This window comes from Leucoraja erinacea, chromosome 39 (assembly GCF_028641065.1).
Source record: "Leucoraja erinacea ecotype New England chromosome 39, Leri_hhj_1, whole genome shotgun sequence".
Classification (NCBI taxonomy): Eukaryota; Metazoa; Chordata; class Chondrichthyes; order Rajiformes; family Rajidae; genus Leucoraja; species Leucoraja erinaceus.
The window spans coordinates 5280740-5301593 of record NC_073415.1 but is presented as its reverse complement, the minus strand read 5'-3'; the positions used below and the strand labels follow the sequence as shown (position 1 = coordinate 5301593).

The 20854-nt window shown below is 40.0% G+C and overlaps 1 protein-coding gene across 9 annotated transcripts in view; it reads right to left on the bottom strand.

Annotated features, from left to right (window-relative positions):
* Positions 1 to 20854, bottom strand: part of brd4 (bromodomain containing 4) — a 133525-nt gene that overhangs the window by 18698 nt on the left and 93973 nt on the right. For all 9 annotated transcript variants that reach the window (XM_055664100.1, XM_055664107.1, XM_055664106.1 and 6 more), the window contains one exon: positions 16547 to 16669. In XM_055664100.1, the coding sequence (XP_055520075.1) occupies positions 16547 to 16669 (123 nt within the window). The remainder of the gene's footprint in view (positions 1 to 16546; positions 16670 to 20854) is intronic.

The following is a 20854-nucleotide window of genomic DNA, read 5'->3' as shown; positions in this document are numbered from 1 at the left end:
CCGAAAGGCCTATATCCTTGCTGTATCTCCCTGTAAATCCATGACCATGCAAACAAAGCCTACAAAAAATAAGCAACGTTAAAGTGTTGATTTTTAATTAAATGACAGTATTTCCCTACGTATTACAGGGCCAGGTGTGTAAGGCATTGAGATTTTGGATAGCAATCAGTCTTGAACTTTCATTAATAAACCCGAGGTGCTTATTTATGAGGTCCATTATTTTCTTGCCATTGCTTTCTAATTTCAATTATCTTTTATGATAAGACCAGACATACTTAAATCTAGCTCAAGTACAATACCAATGCTAACTGGCATCCTTTCCACTTCCAAACCACTGCTCTAATCATTTAGAACAAACTGCACACTAATAGGGTTGCATCAGTCTCCGCTATTGTTTCTGTACCCAGAAAAACAAGGATGACTGGTCTTAATGACTACAAGCCTGTCACACTGACCTCTGAAATCATGAGAACCCTTGAAAGACTTGTGCTGGTCCACCTGAAAAGTATCACAAACCCCCTGCTGGATAAATAGATCATAGAAGCATACAAAAATAGGTGCGGGAGTAGGCCATTCGGCTCTTCGAGCCAACACCGCCATTCAATATGACCATGGCTGATAATCCAAAATCAGTACCCCGTTCCTGCTTTTTCCCCATATCCAGAGCTGCCAAGTTTTGTCAGAGCATTTCAGTATTCTAATACCTGAAAATCAGTATTTTGCTGAGGAAATCAGTATTTTTACGCGGTACCATTTTGCTGAAAAAAAGGGTTATTTTTTAATGTGCGGTCATACCCATGTAAGAGTACAAGAATGCATAACTTTGCTACCAATTGACAGGTCTTCTACGCACCTTACTTGACAGTGCATTCATTGCCATCTCTTTGTATACTGCTGTTTGAACAGCTGCTTCCTACTTTTAGCACCAGATGATGATGTAGAAGCCATTTTGGAAGCCTCCCTCTCCCCTCTCTTTCCCTCCTTCTCCCTCCTTCATTTTTTTCTCCCTCTCTCTCCTAACAGTCTGTGACCCATAGCACTGTGGCCACAGCGCTATGTGTAAAGGCAATAGCGCTCCAACTGGGAGTTCTATTTTTAGAACCCATAGCGCTGTTCATTTAAAGTCCCGCGCGTTAAAACCTGGAGCGGGACAGGCAGATCAAATATAATCATCCAGATCTTGAAATTTAAAATATTAATAGATCTGCTATAATTTTTAGAGGTACAGTACAAACCTGTATGTCTTTGGAGTGTGGGAGGAAACCGAAGATCTTGGAGAAAACCCATGCAGGTCACAGGGAGAACGTACAAACTCCATACAGACAGCTCCCATAGTCGGAATCGAACCCAGGTCTCCAGCGCTGTATGGCAGCAACTCTACCGCTGTGCCACCGTGCTGCCCATTGATATCAATTTCTTGCAAGATGCCTCCAATAAATATCCCAATATCAGACTAGTTTTAGCAGCCCAGGTGACAACCATTTTCGAAACCAAAAGATTTTTCCAGAGAGACTACCTGCCACGAAACTCCAAAAATTCCATCTGCCCCTATGGAAAAGTTAAAGTCGCAGAATAAGGTTGGTCAAATCCCTCTCCTGTATGCTTTGCAAGATCAATGGAGCACATTTTATTTTACATTTTCCTAGGCAGCTTATTGATACATATTTAATAGTGCTCTTCAACCACTACTGACAATAGTCGAGAACTCAAAGACATTCTCAACTTCAGCAGAATTAATTAGTTTAAGCTGTAAAAGACAGATTTTGGGAAATATTGATAATTTTGTATTTCTTGTTTCAAGAGGAACAATTCACGCAATGAATTCACTGAAAATAATTTTCCTGCTCTGGATTAGTAATGTTGACTTTGTCAACCAGTTATCCTCTAACTAATCTTAATTTTAAAACAATTACTTGGTAAATTAACAATGATTGAAGGGAGGTATTAAGAGTTCTCCTCATTGGCCAGACATGGACAAGAGCCAACGCTTTCAGGATGCAAACATTTCCTTTCCTTTCTATTTGAAAGCTAAACTCCAGTTTCAGATACTCAAAAGCTTACGGTTACATTTCATCTCATTGTGAATATCTGGCTGGGATGTGGGGAAAGAACTGGAAGAACATTTCTCTCCTCCAACTCTATTAAATGGTGACTGGACTTTCAGCACACAATTAACGGCTCCAGGATCCATTTACTGGACAGAAAAAACTTTTCTCCAACTAAACATTGACTGGTCACCATCGTTACCATTTTTCTTTACGACAACTATCTGAAACTATTCACCAATGTTGATGCCATGTTTGACCTCCAACCGTACACCTTTGGCATCACAAGAGCAGTGAACCGTGCAGCACAAAGACAGGCTCCAAGCCACATGTCTGCGTTGAACAGCTAGCACTTTTTGCCAGCTATGTAATGTCACCCAACTCTGCCTTCCCAAGCTCAATTGTTGCCACAAGCCACATCCATATATTGCTAACTTTAGGCTCAACTTTCCCAGTGCTGTTTCAGCTATCTCCCATGTGCCATCTCCCATCATATAAATACAATAGGTTATTCTGTGCCACAGTTCTCCCATTCAAGTTCTGTACATCCATCATCCTGTAAACTCCCTGACCTTTATTGGTTACTAGTTAAGCAGAAATCAATTTTAAAATTTAGCATCATTGTCATATTGTTTTACAGCCTCATCTCTTCCCAGTAATCCTCCAAGTCCGACTAATTCCTCCAAATCTGGCTTCCTGAGAGTCCAAAATTTTAATCACAAGCCCACACCTACCAAGACACTAAGATTTGGTTATCCCCAATGGGTTTTTTTCCATCCTTCAAGATGGCCCTTAAAACCAACCTGTATCAGCCCTAACATTGTATATAGGTCCACATTAAGGTATGTTTGACAAAGTTCCTTCGAAGCACGTAAATAACTCTCAATAAAGAATAACTTTCAGACTGGATCCAGTATCCAGCCCAATATTTTACCCAGCATATTGGTGCGGACATTGGTGCACCCAACCACATTGTAGACTATTCACAAGCACATTTGAGTTAAATGTATGCGACCAATACTTAGATGAAACAGAAAATATAAACTAATTTGATTACAGAGGGATAAGGGAAGGAGCATTAAAAATTCATCTAAAATGTTAATTGAGTTAACAGATAACTTCCCTGCTGGAAAGAATATTGTAAGTTCTTGTAATGACCATGAATTGCAAAGTACATGTCATCTAAAGACATCTGCAGTCCATGTGTTACTTGACAACCCACTATAACTAAAACATTTCCATGGCCCAAGAAATAGGCCAGATTCTTTAAATGCACATGAACAATTTGATCAAAACCACAAAATTCTACTCTGCAATATAAAGGGTGAGCAACTTTTGATGTCAATTATAGGAACCATAAAACCCTTCTGTTAGGCAAAACAAAGAACAACTTCTGGCACAAGAAATTTACAGACCCTATTCCACCACCAGAAATACATATAACACAGTACAGCACAGCAACAGGCTCTTCAGCCCACAATTCTGTGCCAAACATGATGCCAAGTTAAATCACCACATACCAGGAAAAATTGGTAATATGGTGTTGAATGCAGGGTTAAAATCAACAAAAAAATCCCTGGTGGTCTAGGTGCTGGAGGATGAAGTGCAGGCAATAAAAATTGGTAATTGGTATAAACATTGGTACTCACAACATCTACGACAATCAACCTAACCAGGAAGTGCAGAAATACTTGAAAATAGTCTGTCGCCGATTTGATGCTTCTGGAAAATTTGCTTTATAAACTACATCTGTATTACATACAGCTTGGGAATTTTAGACAATTAAAAATACAACTTAAAGAGACACCTCTTAATCTTTTTCTCTAACCTCGACTGAAAATACCAACTTCCAGGGTCACACATTCTATGGCCCATTCCTTATCAAATTCTTGACCACATGAATTATATTGTTAACCAAGTACAAGAGCAAGCCCAACTCCTGCATCAAAAGACATTCAGGAAGGAGTAATGGCATATTTTCCCCCTCTAATTGGAACTGGTGTATTAAAGAATGACAACTTGAGGCTGCAAGTTGACAGCAATGTCTGCGTAAGTTTGGAGAGGGTGGCAGAATACTGGTCGGGTGAGGAGAAGAAAGCAGATTGAAAGAATAGCAAGAGGAGTGAATTACAGGGGGAAGATAAATCAGCTGGCCTATTCATTGTACATAGCCACTCGGCATGGCTCATTATTTCTTTGCTACGTTCATGACCCTGCCTTTGTTTATTTCCAATGACACTTGCTTTCAGATGATAAATTATCCTCTTTAGAATGTCTTTAAAGTTGGCCATTTCAGCATGGAAACAAAGGCCATATGTCATTTTGCAGTCAGGGAACCAAAGTCCTACATGCACAAAGAGGGCAAGGCAGATGTGAAGGCAATAAATTCCCTTCCCTTCAGATGGCTCACGCATCCCTTTTGAAGCAAGTTCATGTTTATTATTTCAGTTGAGTCCAAATAGCAATCAATAATTAAGGACATTTCTATTTCCAAAGCAATATTTCTTGGTCTGATTTTTTTTCAGGTAACTAATGCATATTACTAGTAACACTACTACTACTACTAGTGTCTGTTTGAATTAATAACTAAGCTAATTGTACAGATTGTTTAAACTACTATTATCTTCTTGCAAAAATGTACTCTTAAAAAAATAAATAACGCTTGAACATGCCTCAGTTTTAAGTAATTTTAAATTGCATGTGTCTGCACTCAAGCCACAAATTTAGCATTGATGGTATCTTCCAGGAACATGGCAAATGTCCAACCATTCCACTGCAAACCTGTACTGTCCCTGCCTGCTGCAAAGTCTCCACTATTGTCCCTCTACCCAAAAAGACAAGGATTACTGGTCTTATTGACCATAAGCCTGTCGCACTGACCTCTGCAGTCATGAAGATCCTTGAAAGACCTGTGCTAACCAAGCTGCAAAATATCACAAACACCCTGCTGGGCCCTCTGCAGTTTGCATACCGGGCCAATAGATCAGTGGTTGATGCAGTCAACCTAGGCCTGCACTTCATCCTCCAGCACCTAGACCACCAGGGATTTTGTTTGTTGATTTTAACCCTGCATTCAACACCATTTTGCCAGAGCTACTACACTCTAAACTCTCCACGTTGACTGTGCCTGAACCCCTCTGTCTGTAGATCACCAACTTCCTGTCAGACAGGAAGCAGCATGTGAGGCTGAGAAAGCACATCTTGGACCCGCAGACCACAAGGCTGCGTACTCTCTCCTCTCCTCTCTCTACACCAACGACTGCACCTCCACAGACTCCTCTGTCAAGCTTCTCAAGTTTGCGGACGACACAACCCTGATTGGACTGATCCAGGCGGGGGAGGAATCTGTTTACAGACAGGAAGTGACACAGCTGGCGTCCTGGTGCCTTTGTAATAACCTGGAGTTCAATGCTCTTAAGACAGTGGAATTGATAGACTTTAGGAGAGTTCCCCCTCCCTTCCCTCACCATCAACAACATCACAGTCACATCTGTGGAGTCTTTTAAGTTCCTTGGAACCATCATCTCCAAGGACCTGAAATGGGGGGCCGCAATCGACTCCACATATTAAAAAGGCCCAACAGAGGTACTTCCCGTGGCAGCTGAGGAAACACAATCTGCCACAGGCAATGACGGTCCAATTCTATACTGCCATCATAGAGTCTGTCCTCACCTTCTCCATCATGGTCTGGTTTGGCTCAGCCACCAAGCACGACATCCGAAGGCTGCAGTGAATCGTCTGATCAGCTGAGAAGGTTGTTGGCTGCAACCTTCCCTCTCCCCCTCCCCCCCATTGATGAACTGTACACTGCAAGGGCCAGGAAGCGAGTGGGTAAGATCATCTCTGACCCCTCTCACCCGGGCCACTAACTCTTTGAAGCATTTCCCTCTGGAAGGCGACACCGGACTGTCAAAGCCACCACAGCCAGGCATTAAAACTTTTTTTCCCCACGAGTAGTAGCTCTACTCAATAGCCAAAAGTCTGTAACCTCATTTTGCTCTGTTATTTTATTTCATTCACATGTTTAAACCGTAATGTCTTATTATTAATGTTTTATGTGTGTCATTCTTAATTGTCACTGTGTGTCGTGTTGTTACTTGCGAGGGGAGCACCAAGGCAAATTCATTGTATGTGAATACTTGGCCAATAAACTTATCCATTCATTCATTCATCATTCATTCATTCAAACAAAAACTAGGTTGACACTTTCATATAATGCTTTGAGCATGATGGAGTGTCAGAGATCCCGTAAATTAATAGATGATTGATGCAGAAACATTAATTTGACGGTTCTTCAAGAACTGCAGTGTGCAATGAAGGTCCTGCTTCACCTCACTGTTTCTTGTGGAGCCCAGTTTATTTATGTCTGCTTACACAACAACATTGTTCACTTTGTGATGCCCTGTAATCTTGGGTGTATTCCATACAGTCTAATGGCTACTGGGAAGGGACCTCTTCTTTCTGGTACACAAAAATATCTTGTGAATCATTAAGCAACTTTTCAAAAGTGAAATAGAACTGTTAAGCACAGGGGTGATTACCAAGTCGAAATACCAAGATTAATGGTTTAATGTTTAAGATGCAAGCAGTACAAATGCTTACCATAATGTTATACACGCACAGTCCCACGAGTTATGAATTGCTAACTGGAGTCATTTGTGTCACATTTAAAATCCCAAAACAGTTTTCTCAGAATTTTCTTGAGGTTTCTGCTGATGTTTACCACTAACATTTCTCAGCTGCAGCAAACACAACCCACACTCTACCTTCCAAATATTTTCCCCACTATAATGTATTTTCTTAAAACACCATCACACTATTCGGATGGAATAACAGCTTGAAATGAAATGACTCAATTTGCAGACAAGGGCAACAGGCTGAGATGAGTAAACTGCATTGTGTACAAGAGTGGATAGCTTGTTAGGATCATTAAAATCAAGTTGAAGATATTATATTGAAATTAAAAAGATAACGGGCTTTCTGATTGCATGTGGTCATGTTAATTATTTATGTCTTGTGATTTTCATTCTCATGTACTGGATCTGCTGTATATTTTCACCAGAGCTTTGTGGGAAAAAATCAGTAGGAATAGAATATTTATGAAAGTTATGGCAGTAGTTTATCATGTGATTTTTGATGGGACATCTGGTTTAAATTGATCATTTTTGATGTTTTGTCAACTTACCTGTGTTGGTGGTCACCAAAAACAATGAAGTATATTGCAGGACATAGAAATGTGTAAGATAATTAATTCAGGGACCTATGTGGACCTGTACAGTCTACAACTCAACCCAGCAAGCAAACACATTCTTGTTTGTAAACTTGTTTTATTTGAGAAATAATGAAAATAGAAAACTATACAAAGTAAAAAAAATACATATAATTTAACCCCAAATATAGAAAGTCAACATGCATTGGATACATATTAAACGAGAAAGTAGAAAGAGTAAATAAAATATACCACAAAGCTGCATTTCTGGTAACAAATATCCAGTTAATAGTTCATTTTGAAAGGGGCACACTTAACAATGCTACAGTCATCAGCTAAGGATGTTGGCGAGTTCAATTAAGCACAACCTCTTCCACCACATATTCAGGCAACGATGTTAAACAACTTTAAGTAACTTTCTGGGATCTCTGAGGCTGAGAGGCAGTTAGAAAACATCCATAAATGCATTTACTCAGCAGTTCACACTTCAAATAAAATCCAGCTTTATTGCAAACCAAGCCAAGTCTCTGTAATAACTGAAAATATTTAAACAATTCTAACTATGGTACATTTAGTTTTGAAAGATTGATTATGTACTTTATGCCTCAAATCTAGTTGAAGTAATGATGAGGCACATTTGGGAGAAGGGGAGGATATTTCTAATTAGCCTTTGAAAATACCAATTCCCATGTACAAACTCGACATTATTGAGATCCACATGAATGCTGTATTGGGAACTCATTGCAGACTCGAGCGACTTGGAAAGGATGTGTTTAAATCTCACAAGAAATGGTTTGCAGCCATGCCAATTCCAAAGCCCATTGTCACTATGTTCCTGCTTGTACTATCAACAGTTGACAGCAAATAGATTGTGGGATCATTTGAATGGACTCTGCCCTTTGCATTCCTTCAAAGGTGACACTTCAACTCTTTGGGAGCAAAAATAAACTATGGAATATTAAACGCTTGGATTCCAAGCACAGGCTCACATTCCTAATTTCCCAATAAACTGAATTCCACAATGCAAGAGACTGTGGTGGAACCAAGTCGTGCAACATTATAAGAATAGAAGAGTGACAGTTGCCTGGAATGCCTGGGTGGGTAGTTTCCTAAATGATACACTAGTTTGCTTTAGGGATGTCATGATTAAGGAAAGAATGTGGTCTAATATCTAATGCTTACCAATACTATCGACATTCTTATGTCAGAGTCCAGCATGACCTGTTATGAGAGTACAGGCAAATCTAAGGTAGACACAAAACGCTGGAGTAACTCAGCGGGACAGCCAGCATCTCTGGAGTGAAGGAATGGGTGACGTTTCGGGTAGAGACCCTTCTTCAGACTGATATTGAGAAGGGCCTCGACTCGAAACTTCACCCATTCCTTCTCTCCAGGGATGCTGCCTGTCCCGTTGAGTTACTCCAGCATTTTGTGTCTACCTTCGATTTAAACCAGCATCTGCAGTTCTTTCCCCAAGTCAAATCCAATTTGCTGTAGCCTCAAGAACACACACCATTCAGTGCAATGGTGCAATTTGCTCGCATGTATCCATCATTTGTCGCATACAATACTGATTTAGGTTTTTCTCCTGTTGTGAACTGGATAAAAATTTCCGGAATTGACTTCCAATTTTCGGAATGATATACAAGACCATTTCAGCCAATTGAATTGATGCTGGCTCAGAGTAACCAATTGCTCCTGTACCTACTTTCTCCACATTCTCATCAATTTTACAACCCACCTACCCATTTGGGGCAATCTGTAGCAGTCAATTAACCTACCAACTGTGGGAGGGAGCTGAATCACCTGGGGAAACCACGGTCATAGGTGTAATATGCAACTGCCAAAGAGACAGCGCTGAAGATCAGGACTAAATCCAGATCAATGGAGTAGAAAGGTGCAGATGCTGGTATATACTGAAGATCGACACAAAGCGTCAAGTAACTCAGCAGGTCAAGCAGCATTTCTGGAGAAAAAGGATGGATGATGTTGGGTCTGAATAAGGGTCCCTACCCGAAGAATCACCCATCCTTTTTCTGCTCCAGCACTTTGTGTCTATCACCAGATCAGTGGTGCTGTGAGGCAACAGACCTAATCACAGAGAAGCAGGCTCCAGCAGTTTCCCAAACTATCATTTGGGTTGGTTTCAATATTTATCCAGGCATGTTAGTACAACTTCAAGAGGGAGGTACAGCAACTGAATAAACATTACACCATTTGGAGCTTGTCTCCAAAGCATTCATTCAAAATTTAAAGGACAGCACCTCTGTTCAGGAGTGGTATGTTCTTAAAATGTTTTAAATACTATAACCGGTAGTGAGATAACACATTTGCCACAGCAAGACCCCATGGAGTTTAACAGGACTATTATTAACCAAATGTGGTACTGTGGCAAATGTCAGTGAAGATGTTCAGATGCTTGGCCAAGGAGTAGTTTGAGTTATATACAACAAAATATAGAAGTTTATAGGAGGATTTTTATTATTTAAAAGGCATCAGGGTCTTGAATGCATGCCCGTTGACGGTGAACACAATCAAGAATGGCTCAAGAAATCAGAATGTGAGTTTAAATACCTCAAAGCTCTCCAGCTCGGGAATACTTGAGTTAGTGGGCTATTAGTCATGTATGTGTTCAAAAAGAAGAATTCAAAAAGGTGTCTATCAACTGGGAGTCAAAGGTAGGTCACCAACAGGAGTAACAGGCAAAGGGGAATTCTTGTAAGATGAAATTGATTTTGGGTTGACATCGGTTTATAGAAATATGAATGAGCAAGAGCAGTCAGGATTGCATTATTATCTTTCTTACCTCTGGAATTCATATCGCGTGTCTGGGTGGAGTTTGCATGTTCTCTGCGACTATGTGGGTTTCTTCCAGGTGCATCCATTTCCTCCCACAACCCAAAGACATGGTAGTTGACAGGATAACTTCCCAATGCAATTTAGTGCCAGTGGGTGAGATGCAAGAGTAAAAGGTGAGGAGAGAAATAGTCGATGAACATATGTGAGAGAAATAGTCGATGAACATATGTGGGGTGGACAGAGAGAAGGGGGGTGGACAGAGAGAAGGGGGGTGGACAGAGAGAAGGGGGGTGGACAGAGAGAAGGGGGGGTGGACAGAGAGAAGGGGGGGTGGACAGAGAGAAGGGGGGGTGGACAGAGAGAAGGGGGGGTGGACAGAGAGAAGGGGGGGGGACAGAGAGAAGGGGGGGGTGGACAGAGAGAAGGGGGGGTGGACAGAGAGAAGGGGGGGACAGAGAGAAGGGGGGGTGGACAGAGAGAAGGGGGGGCTGGACAGAGAGAAGGGGGGGGGACAGAGAGAAGGGGGGGGGGGACAGAGAGAAGGGGGGGGACAGAGAGAAGGGGGGGTGGACAGAGAGAAGGGGGGGTGGACAGAGAGAAGGGGGGGGACAGAGAGAAGGGGGGGGACAGAGAGAAGGGGTGGGACAGAGAGAAGGGGGGTGGACAGAGAGAAGGGGGGTGGACAGAGAGAAGGGGGGTGGACAGAGAGAAGAAGGGGGGTGGACAGAGAGAAGGGGGGGGGCAGAGAGGAGGGGGGTGGGCAGAGAGGAGGGGGGTGGGCAGAGAGGAGAGGGGTGGGGAGGAGGGGGGGGGTGGGCAGAGAGAGGGGGGGGGTGGACAGAGAGAAGAGAGGGGGGGTGAGAGAAGGGGGTGGACAGAGAGAAGGGGGGGTGACAGAGAGAAGGGGGGTGGACAGAGAGAAGGGGGGTGGACAGAGAGAAGGGGGGTGGACAGGAGAAGGGGGGTGGACAGAGAGAAGGGGGGTGGACAGAGAGAAGGGGGGTGAGGACAGAGAGGGGGGGTGGGGGACAGAGAGAAGGGGGGTGGGACAGAGAGAAGGGGGGGGGGACAGGACAGAGAGAAGGGGGGGGGGGACAGAGAGAAGGGGGGGGTGGACAGAGAGAAGGGGGGAGTGGACAGAGAGAAGGGGGTGGACTGAGAGAAGGGGGGGGGGGTGGGACAGAGAGAGCAAGAAAAGGGAGAGAAAGAATAAGAGAGTGAATGTCATGGTCTTCACTGGTCCAAAGGGCCGAGTGCCTGTATTGTATAAGTTCATGCAGAGTATTCTGTTCCTTGGAAAGTATAAGCCAATTATATAGAAATGTAATTGTGTTGTCTGCTAAAATTGTCATGGGTGCCAATTTCATGAATCTATTTAAGCCAAGTGGCAACCCTTCTGAATGTCTTTGAACAGTTCTACTTTGTGGTATCTGGAATTAAAATACATAATAACATGGACATGTATTGCTGCTTCCCATTTTAATGATATATCAGCTCAATTAACTCAACTGATAAGAACACAATGTGGCCACTTTATTTCAGCTACAGGAACGAGTCTGTCTACAAACAAAGCAACTCAATAACTGACACTTGGGTAACAGGCAATGTAAAGTGTTCTAAGGTCCAGTTGTTTAACAGCTGTTTTTACCAGAAATACAGCTTTCAATCTCATTTTATTAACTGCCAATCACTATGCAAGCTCTGCTTTTTTTCTTTCATGCGATCCATATAAAACAGCTATTCCAACCAACCAATCGATCCCTGTGACCCCAAAGTCAAAAGTAAAATACATGTGTTTTAAAAGCAAAAAGAATGTTCACCATTACAAAATATGCAAGTCAAAATAAATAAGATATACAATTGCATACAAAACAACAGTTTTGGAACAGTGAATTTTTTTTATCACAATAAATTGGAATACAATGTCCAGTTTCTTTTCCCCCCAAAAAAATCACATCTGTTTTGGCTTACAAATTTCTTTTTAAAAAAGTTAAAAAACAAAGTAGCCAACGAGTGCTAAAGTTTTGACTGAGGGGCCAGCAATGCCAGTTCAAAGAGAAGTTAAGGTTTCTGTTCTGCTACTTGGATTCAAAAGGATATTTAACGAAATACCTCGATAACAACATTATTTCTGCTTGAATGCAATGTATGAATCCATACAAATATTGATTTTAAACATATGGCTATGATCCACTGAAACCCTGCACCAACAACAAAGAAAGAATTGTAATGAGCCATTCCCAACCATCACCAATCTGGTCGAGAGACTGGCAAGTGTGACACCATCCTTGATCCCGCGCCAATTTAGATTTAAAGTGATATATTAAACTGTAGTAGCAAATGCACAATAATTAGGGCCTTTTTCAGAGACCACACAGCACCATTCTCAGAATAATTCAACCCAATCCTAAAAAAGATTGCAGCACCAATTCCTATCCAAAAGACTAGGATTTTAGTTCCCAAATAGGCAAATTCAATTTGTTACAAAATAAGGCTGCCACATAATTAATTTTTCTCCAAGAAATGCATTTTAGACTTGCGGCCAAGACTCTTTCAAAGGCAAATGTCCAGCCCCACAGTCAAAAACACCTCCAGCGTAAGTATACCAACAATAAAACCAACCACACCATCACAGAATTTGCCCCGGAAGAAATATCAAGGTTTGAAAACCTGCAGATTAAATCTTTTTATTTATACACTTTTTTCTAAAAAAAGCAAGTCTCACCAGTGTTTAAAATCATGCATGTCAGATGTGTACAAATTTTAATGCACTTTAAAAAAAAATTAAAGCGTAAAGTTAAAGAATTTCAAAATATTCAGTCTGAAATATTTATGAGCTGAAACGATGGCTTCAAATTTACCAACAATTCTGAATGGCTCAAATATCACCTGCCTTTAAAAGCAGAACCAATATTGCCATACTGGTCAATTTCTACCGTGACAAACAAGTGAGATTGTAACTTCCAATGGTGAAGGCAATCACGATAAATATTCAGGGGAATGAGGTATGATGCAAGTGCATTAAATCCACCAGACTTGAAATACTGTCACAAATCTCAATAAATTAAAGAAAGATGCAAAGTCACATACAGTGATACTGCAGATTACTTCACTTCCATAAGAATTTCACTAAAGGTTATTGACAGGTAAGAGAAGATGTTTACTTGCATGACAAGGGTGAAACTATTTATCCTTTTGTGTCAGATCACCAAGGATAGCAGTGGTTGGAAGAATTTAATACAAATATAAGTGATGCAATACACACAATGGGTGATAACTCCCCAAATAACTTGAATGTCAATAAAGTCATTTGTTCTTCTTTCACTCAATGACTTGTGCTCCATTATACATTCTTCTGCCTCGGGAGAATCAAAAGCTGATGGGAGCACCAATAACCTCGGTACAAAAATGCACAAAGAAATCGTTACTGCAGAAAATTCACCCTCAGTGGGGGTTGCCAGAAATTTCCAAAAGGTGGGAGCTGATCTGAAGAACAAAAATCAAATGCTCTCTGCATCATTGCAACTAAACAGTTTAAAACTTAAAATCTTTCTGTGGCATGTAACGCAAGGAAATATTCCAAAGTTCCAAAGCACAATTTGTATCTCTGCAAACCTTGCTGAAAATTCAACAGTAAAAAAATACTGTGATGACAATATGAACTGTAATAGGTGCATATGTTGAGCACAAAGCCGGCCATTTAGATTGAAAATCTGATCACATCTTAATACACCGGCATAATACGATGTGTACATGGATGACCAACAATCTGAAGGTGAAACCAATGCTTGGCAGAGTAGAAAGGTTCGAGGTTTGAATATTAATCTGTGATGAATCAGTGGATTTGAACCAGAATATAACAGCTGGCATTATATCACAAAATTCTCATTGGATTCTCGAGCATTTCTGCAGCACCCGAGTGAAAATTCAAACATCTAAATGGGAATAGGGTATTGGAGATGAACTCAATCAAGCAATGCTGTGCTGCCTCCAGTAATCAAATTATCTTAACATCCAATATGGATATCTAGGAGCGCACGTTTGATAACTTTAAGCAGTGCGAGCAACAGCAAAGCACTAAATATGAATTTAATTACAATGTTTCATCCAAAAAATTTGTGACCCATCATATCTAAGAATATGAAATATTACTCTCATTGTAAAATCCAATAACATAGAAATTTGAGGAATCGCACAAAATCCATTTGTCTGAACTCGTCTTCACAGGCATATACCCATCGTTGGCCGACAATTCACAAATTTTTATACATCTTTGAAAAATTGTTCTATATACTTCAACTTTTTGTTTTGGTTTAAATCGAGTTTGCTACATCCCAAAATGTTAGCTCTCTACAATTAGGCTCTCGCCTTCTCACAAAATAAAGACAGATGGTGCAATATTACCGAGCTGTGCTGTACATTTAAAAATACTTCTCAATACTTGCAATTGTATTTTATTAGATGTATTTACTAAATCCAATGTGTTAACTCTGAAGGAAGCTTTTGGACTTCCCAGCTCTGTGCAGTTTACATGCCTCAACATCCAAACACATCTACGACCCAGCCCCAATACAAGATTTTATCTTGTACTTGTATGATAATCACAGCAGGAACAATGTAATATGCAGCCGGCTGACCTCTCAGTTCCAAACTCCGCACTCTGTGGCTATTACACAATTCAATCTGTAGAAAGGTACAGCTTACAACTAAAAAAAATTACTCATCTCAAAGATAGCATTTGTGTAAGAAATCACAATATCCAAAGACCATACATACCGTAACACGCATGAACATTACAAAAATAAAACTGTTGACAATTATCTTGGATATATTAAATACACACAGCAAGAGCACCTTAATCGGTCTGTAACCGAATCTTGAATGACCAACTAATGTACATAATGAAATTACCCACTAAACTGGAGGTGCACATAATGTTAATTAGAAACCTTATGCTCAATTATTCCTAATCAGAATATCAATTACTCATATTTCAGTGGAAAAAATGCTTTGATTTCATGACATTTGGATGGGGGGGGGGGGTTAGAGAGAGGGAAAGGAGAGCAACTAAAGAACTCTGAAGGTCAAAATTGAAGAGTTGAAAAATTTGAAATGATCTACAAGACTAGAAAACAAGCTTCCAGAAAACTTGACCGCACTTTTCCACATTTTTATAATTAGCTAGGTTACGAGTCAGCCCTGTAGACAATTCCTCTGCAGTCAGTGGAAGCAATCAGGAACAAGGAAGAGGGGGCTTGGGTTAAGGGGTCCTGTCAAATTGCAGCCCTCAAACAATCTTCAGGACAGAACTCTTGACTGAATGAAAGCCTGTGTATTAAACATATTTTAATGGTGTGCAACTTAATCACAGGATATGATAGGATTTTAGTTCAAATGTTCAGCAATGACTCTGTTGTGGGTAGTGACAATTAACAAGATCTGACGTGGTCATATATGCACAACTGGTCTTTTCTGAAAATTATAGTTAAGTGGAAATATCTAGGTGGTAAATTACAAGACCATCATTTTAAACTACGTCTGATGCAAGAGAAAATATACAAGCAAAGTTTGAAATAACCGGCTCCAAGATTAAGGGACAGCCTTGCAACTAACTAACCGGGCATTTTCTACAATAGCAAAAAAAAATAATGGTACATAATTAAATAGCTTACTTGCTTTAAATGCGAAATCTCACTGAGTCGACGGCCATGAAGGTGTAGTAGTAGAACGCAGGATGTAGATAATTTTTTGCCAATTGTAACAGTTGAAAAGGATAAAGATCTGTAGCCCACCAGGTTTTTTCTCCTCCTTTTGCTGTCCTCTCACTGTTTATATAATCAAATTTAGACAATGCACATGTACCTTACTGCGCAAGAGTCCACAGTGCACATGGAGTTGGGGAATATCTTGAAACCTGCCCCTTTCACAGCAGATCTGTGTTAGCACCAACCATCTGAAATGCTACACGAACTGCACTCAGGTGAACGCCATGTTTTGTAAACAGCATTCCAACTGCATGTCCTGACCAGAAATCCTTCATACATTTTTTTTTAGACAGGTGAAGCAAATTTCATTTGCTGGTAGTCAAACGTCGATCTTTCAAAAGACGAGGTAGAAAAAAACCAATCCTGCTTTTTCCAAGAGCAAAATAATTTTCTCTGTTGAAGCTGCTTTCTAATTTAAGTGCAACTTAAGCTCTTTTTATGGCTTTCAATGGTCACTGTCAGCATTATTGCACTTTTTCTATGCAGCTTAAACAGACTAGCGCTAGAATTTCTTCCAGACATGTTGTTCTTTTAACACAAGGAACTACTGGTAAAAAGCTCCATTAATCTGGCAAACTGTATGTATTGCAGTGATAATTAGAAGTCACTGGTTGTCGGTTGGAAACTACGATGGGTGGTTTACAGAGAGTACGTGGGGCAGAGGGGAAACAGACTTTGCCAGCGCCAGGCTAGCAACAGGCTCAATTACTGAAAGAATTGACGCTAACCTGTTTCAGAGTCGTTGCTCTCAGAGGAGCTGGAGTCACTGCTACTGTCTGACTCAGAAGAACTGCTGCTGCTTCTCATCCTTGATGGGCCTCCCACATCCATGCTTACGTCATGCTTCTCAGCTGTACAAAGAGAATTATTGTGTAAGTAACAGGACTAAGTAATCTGCTAAACATCAATACTGAAACTAACTGGCTTGTCTACAGTTTTAAGTTGCAATTTACCTTTGGGTTTTGTTGATTACTATCAATTATAGGCACTACTTAAGACAGTGTTGTACATTAATACATTAGGAAGGAGTCACAATTCTTACTTATCTATTCTTAAAATGTTTTAAACAAGCTCCATAATTGTCATTTCAACTCAATTTGAAGAATCAGCCAAAATGAAGTTAAACTGGTTAACCTCTAAATGTTCAAGTTAATTAGGTGCCAACCTCAAATTTTACTGCAAACACCGTCAGGGCATCTATGAGAAAATGGACCCAATTCATAACGCTACTTCTCCCCGTCATAACAAGCAAATTAAACATATTCTGTCTAAAAGAATGAAACTCTAAAATATTGAACAGATTGATAATTTAATAGTTTTCTCCTAATATAAGTGGATAGAGAATAATGATTAAGGAAACAACAGATGTATGACAAGGTCTATCACTCAGGGAAATTCACTTTTTGCAAACAAAAATAAATGCAGGATACACCAGGTTACAAATTTGGGGTCAGTAAAAATAAAGGACAGCAAAGCAATGAAGCCATTCCAAGTAGAGAAGACCTCACACGGAATAGTACTCAGTTCTGCTGTAATGTGATAATTGCGTTCGAGCGAAATCTCGTGTCACGGAAAATTTAAAACAATGTTGACAATGGAGAACGGAGGGTCTGGGGCAAGAGAGTTTTAGATTCGCAATAACCAAGTTACAAATGAGGGACTTTTTAATAGTGAAAATATTTTGAATATTGAATATTGAAAATATTAAAGTATCATAGAATGTCAATTGAACTGATTACATTTGTCAATTTCAATGGGTATCTAAGGTGAAACTTGCAGGCTGTTCTTAAGAGACAACGGCCTCTGATTATTGCAGGGAAGTTATGTGGAAACAACGGAACAACGGACTGTTTTTATTTTCCCCAAAGGGGCTATCTTTTTCTGCTTGTCAATTTCCAAAGCAACTTTAAGTGATTCTCTAGCTCCCCATACAACTAATTCAGCCTGTATAAAACTGATAATGTTCCCCAACTCATCAATTGTGTTCCATCCACTGAGTATTATGGAAACATGCATTATAGCAGAACGACCTGCATTCGCATGAAAGTTATTAATTTAAGCACAAGTTCAAATTCCTGACTTATTGGATTCAATCATTGTAGAGTGCTTTTGAATACTCGTCGTGGACTAATGAGGTCAAGGCTAAACGCTGAGAATTATATTTAGGAACAGGCCACATTGCAAATTATTTTCATACTTTGAATCAGAATGATTTTAGCAACGGACTACCCAAGTCCAAGACAGCAACTTATGAGTCTTGATATTCCAGCAGCTTCATGGGCATTCATTTATGGTAATCAAGTGTGCATGAGGAAGCTATGCTGAATCAACCCGAATGTCTTCACTCAATATAAAGCCACGATGAGCTCCTACTTTAATGCAGCCATCATACTTCGAGCATTAAGAATTGATTTTGACATACCTTCCCACTTAATTTAGTTTGCTTTACAATTTTGACAAATGCATTTTTTATTAATTTCACACACATTCCACAATAACTAACAACTGTTACATTAATATGAATAAAGATTAGTCAACTGTTACATTAATATGAATCAGTATGAAGGGTCTTGACCTGAAACATCACCCATTCCTTCTCGGCAGAGATGCTGTCTGACCCGCTGAGTTAACCCAGCATTTTGTCTACCTTTGAATCAAGATTAAGAGAGCAGGAGAGCTCCCAGTCCCTCCAACAAGTTCATATTATTGCTTAATAGAATTAGTTTATTATTTTATTTACACCAGCTCGTAAACCTAATCCATGAAAATAATTTGGAAGGGGATTCAAATCGAACCTGTGCACTCGATATACAAGGATATCCAAGTCCCTTGGGCTGCTTTAAAAATTCAGCATTTCTGATTTTTCTACCAAAGCAGATAATCACACATTTTTATACTTTCTATTCCAACTGCCAAATTATTTAGCTTGACTCTATCACTTCTTCACATCCTCAGCACAACTCACATCCACACTATTTTGTGTCATTTTGTCCCATTGGCTAAAGTGTCAATAACAATTGTGGTAAATTTGGGACCAAAGCTCCAATTCCCATGGCACTCAATGAAAGGGAACAATTTATACCCACTATGTTTTTTACTGTCCAACTCTCAATTCAAGCTAGTCTATTAGTTCCAATTCCACATGCTCAAACCTTTTTCGCCAACCCTTTGAGTGGAAATCAGAAGCCTTCCAAAAATGCAAATGCCCAAATCACACTAATCACGGTGGCGCAGCGGTAGAGTTGCTGCCTTACAGCACTTGCAGCGACGGAGACCCGGGTTCGATCCCGACTACGGGTGCTGTCTGTAGGAGTTTGTACGTTCTCCCCGTAACTGCGTGGGTTTCCTCCGAGATCTTTGGTTTCCTGCCACACTCCAAAGACGTACAGGTTTGTAGGTTAATTAGCTGATATACGTGTAAATTGTCACTAATGTGTGTAGGATAGTGTTAATGTGCGGGGATTACTGGTCGGTGCGGACTGGGTGGGCTGAAGGGCCCGTTTCCGCGCTGTATCTCTAAACTAAAACTAAACTAAATCTATACTAGATATTTCAAAACATTGTGGAGTACAGAGGCAAATAAATAAACAATGGATCTTTGCCCCAAACATTATGGAGGGCACTGTGTATATCATCTGTATATGTTATTCATTTTCGGGCATATTAACTCCATCTGTAAATTTCTATACTAATTTATTTTTATAATATTTAGTATTTAGCATATAACAATATTTTTGGAAGATTTTTCATGTCCATGACATCAAAATATTTGCCCCCCCCAGGAGCTAAACATTTCCGATTCAGATAAAATAATAATAAAATGGCTAGCGATTAATGTATGTGTGAAAAAACTGATTAAAAATTCAGGAGTTCACACAGTTGCACCACAGTTTGTGCACATGCTGCGTAGCTGTGACAAAATAATTATTCACCATTTGAAGTTGTCTTTATTTAATCTCTTGTTACTTTTCTTGAGTTACAGATTTCTATACAAAATTTAAGTAATATATGGGTCTGAAATCAAGAGGCAAGTAGATAATAGGGCAGGTTAAATGGTGGACATCACTGGAGATAGCCTGGTATTTTGTCCTATAGCTTCCGAGCATAACTTTTCTCAGAGACAGTTCATAAGTCATCAAAAAGATTGATTTATTACTTGATGTAACAAGATTCGGGACTTTAATCATTCCGTTACTGCACCCACTCACATTGAAGTAAGTGAACAGTGGAACATGAAGAACATTGTCTCCATTTATTATTATCATGTTATAAACTTAAACAGGTCCTTGAATCTCCGTGAGCACAGTATAAGCATAATTGACTGCTAGATACAAGTAAGGCATAGGGTCAAATATCAAGTTACAGACAAGGCAATACTCATCAATAACATACTCTGATAAGGTAGTGCTGGCAATTCATGGAATTTACAAATTTGTCCTTCAGCTTAGATTAGCTATGAATTATTTGCTCTCAAAGGTAACTTCAGGCAGGGTTCATTAGACGGCAGTTCGTTTCACAAGAGACATAGATTTTCACTGATGAAACATTCATAGATGATGATTTGTGCAGGAGCAAATATTAATGAGCATTTACTTTTGTGTACTGACCAGGTTGTATACTTTTCTAGGATATGAGAGTGGGAGAAAACCGAAGATATCGGCGAAAACCCACGCAGGTCACGGGGAGAACATACAAACTCTGTGCAGACAAGCGCCCGTAGTCAGGATCGCACCCGGGTCTCTGGCATTGTAAGGCAGTAGTCACCGTGTCGCCCATGTTCTTCTACTTTTCCCAGTAAGATAATCATACCTGGCCATAATTAGCATCTCAAAAGTAACCTCAAAGCAACAATTACACAAATCCTTGACCCACATTGATTCATGCGTTGCAAAAAACACAGCAACTGGACTCCTCCTCTTTATCTATCCATTTCCCATGTCAGACTCTACACATCTGTCACAGACGCAGAACATTGCTAAGCAATGAAAATGATTGGCTTGAAATGTACAACTTGTTGCAACTATTGTCAACTATCA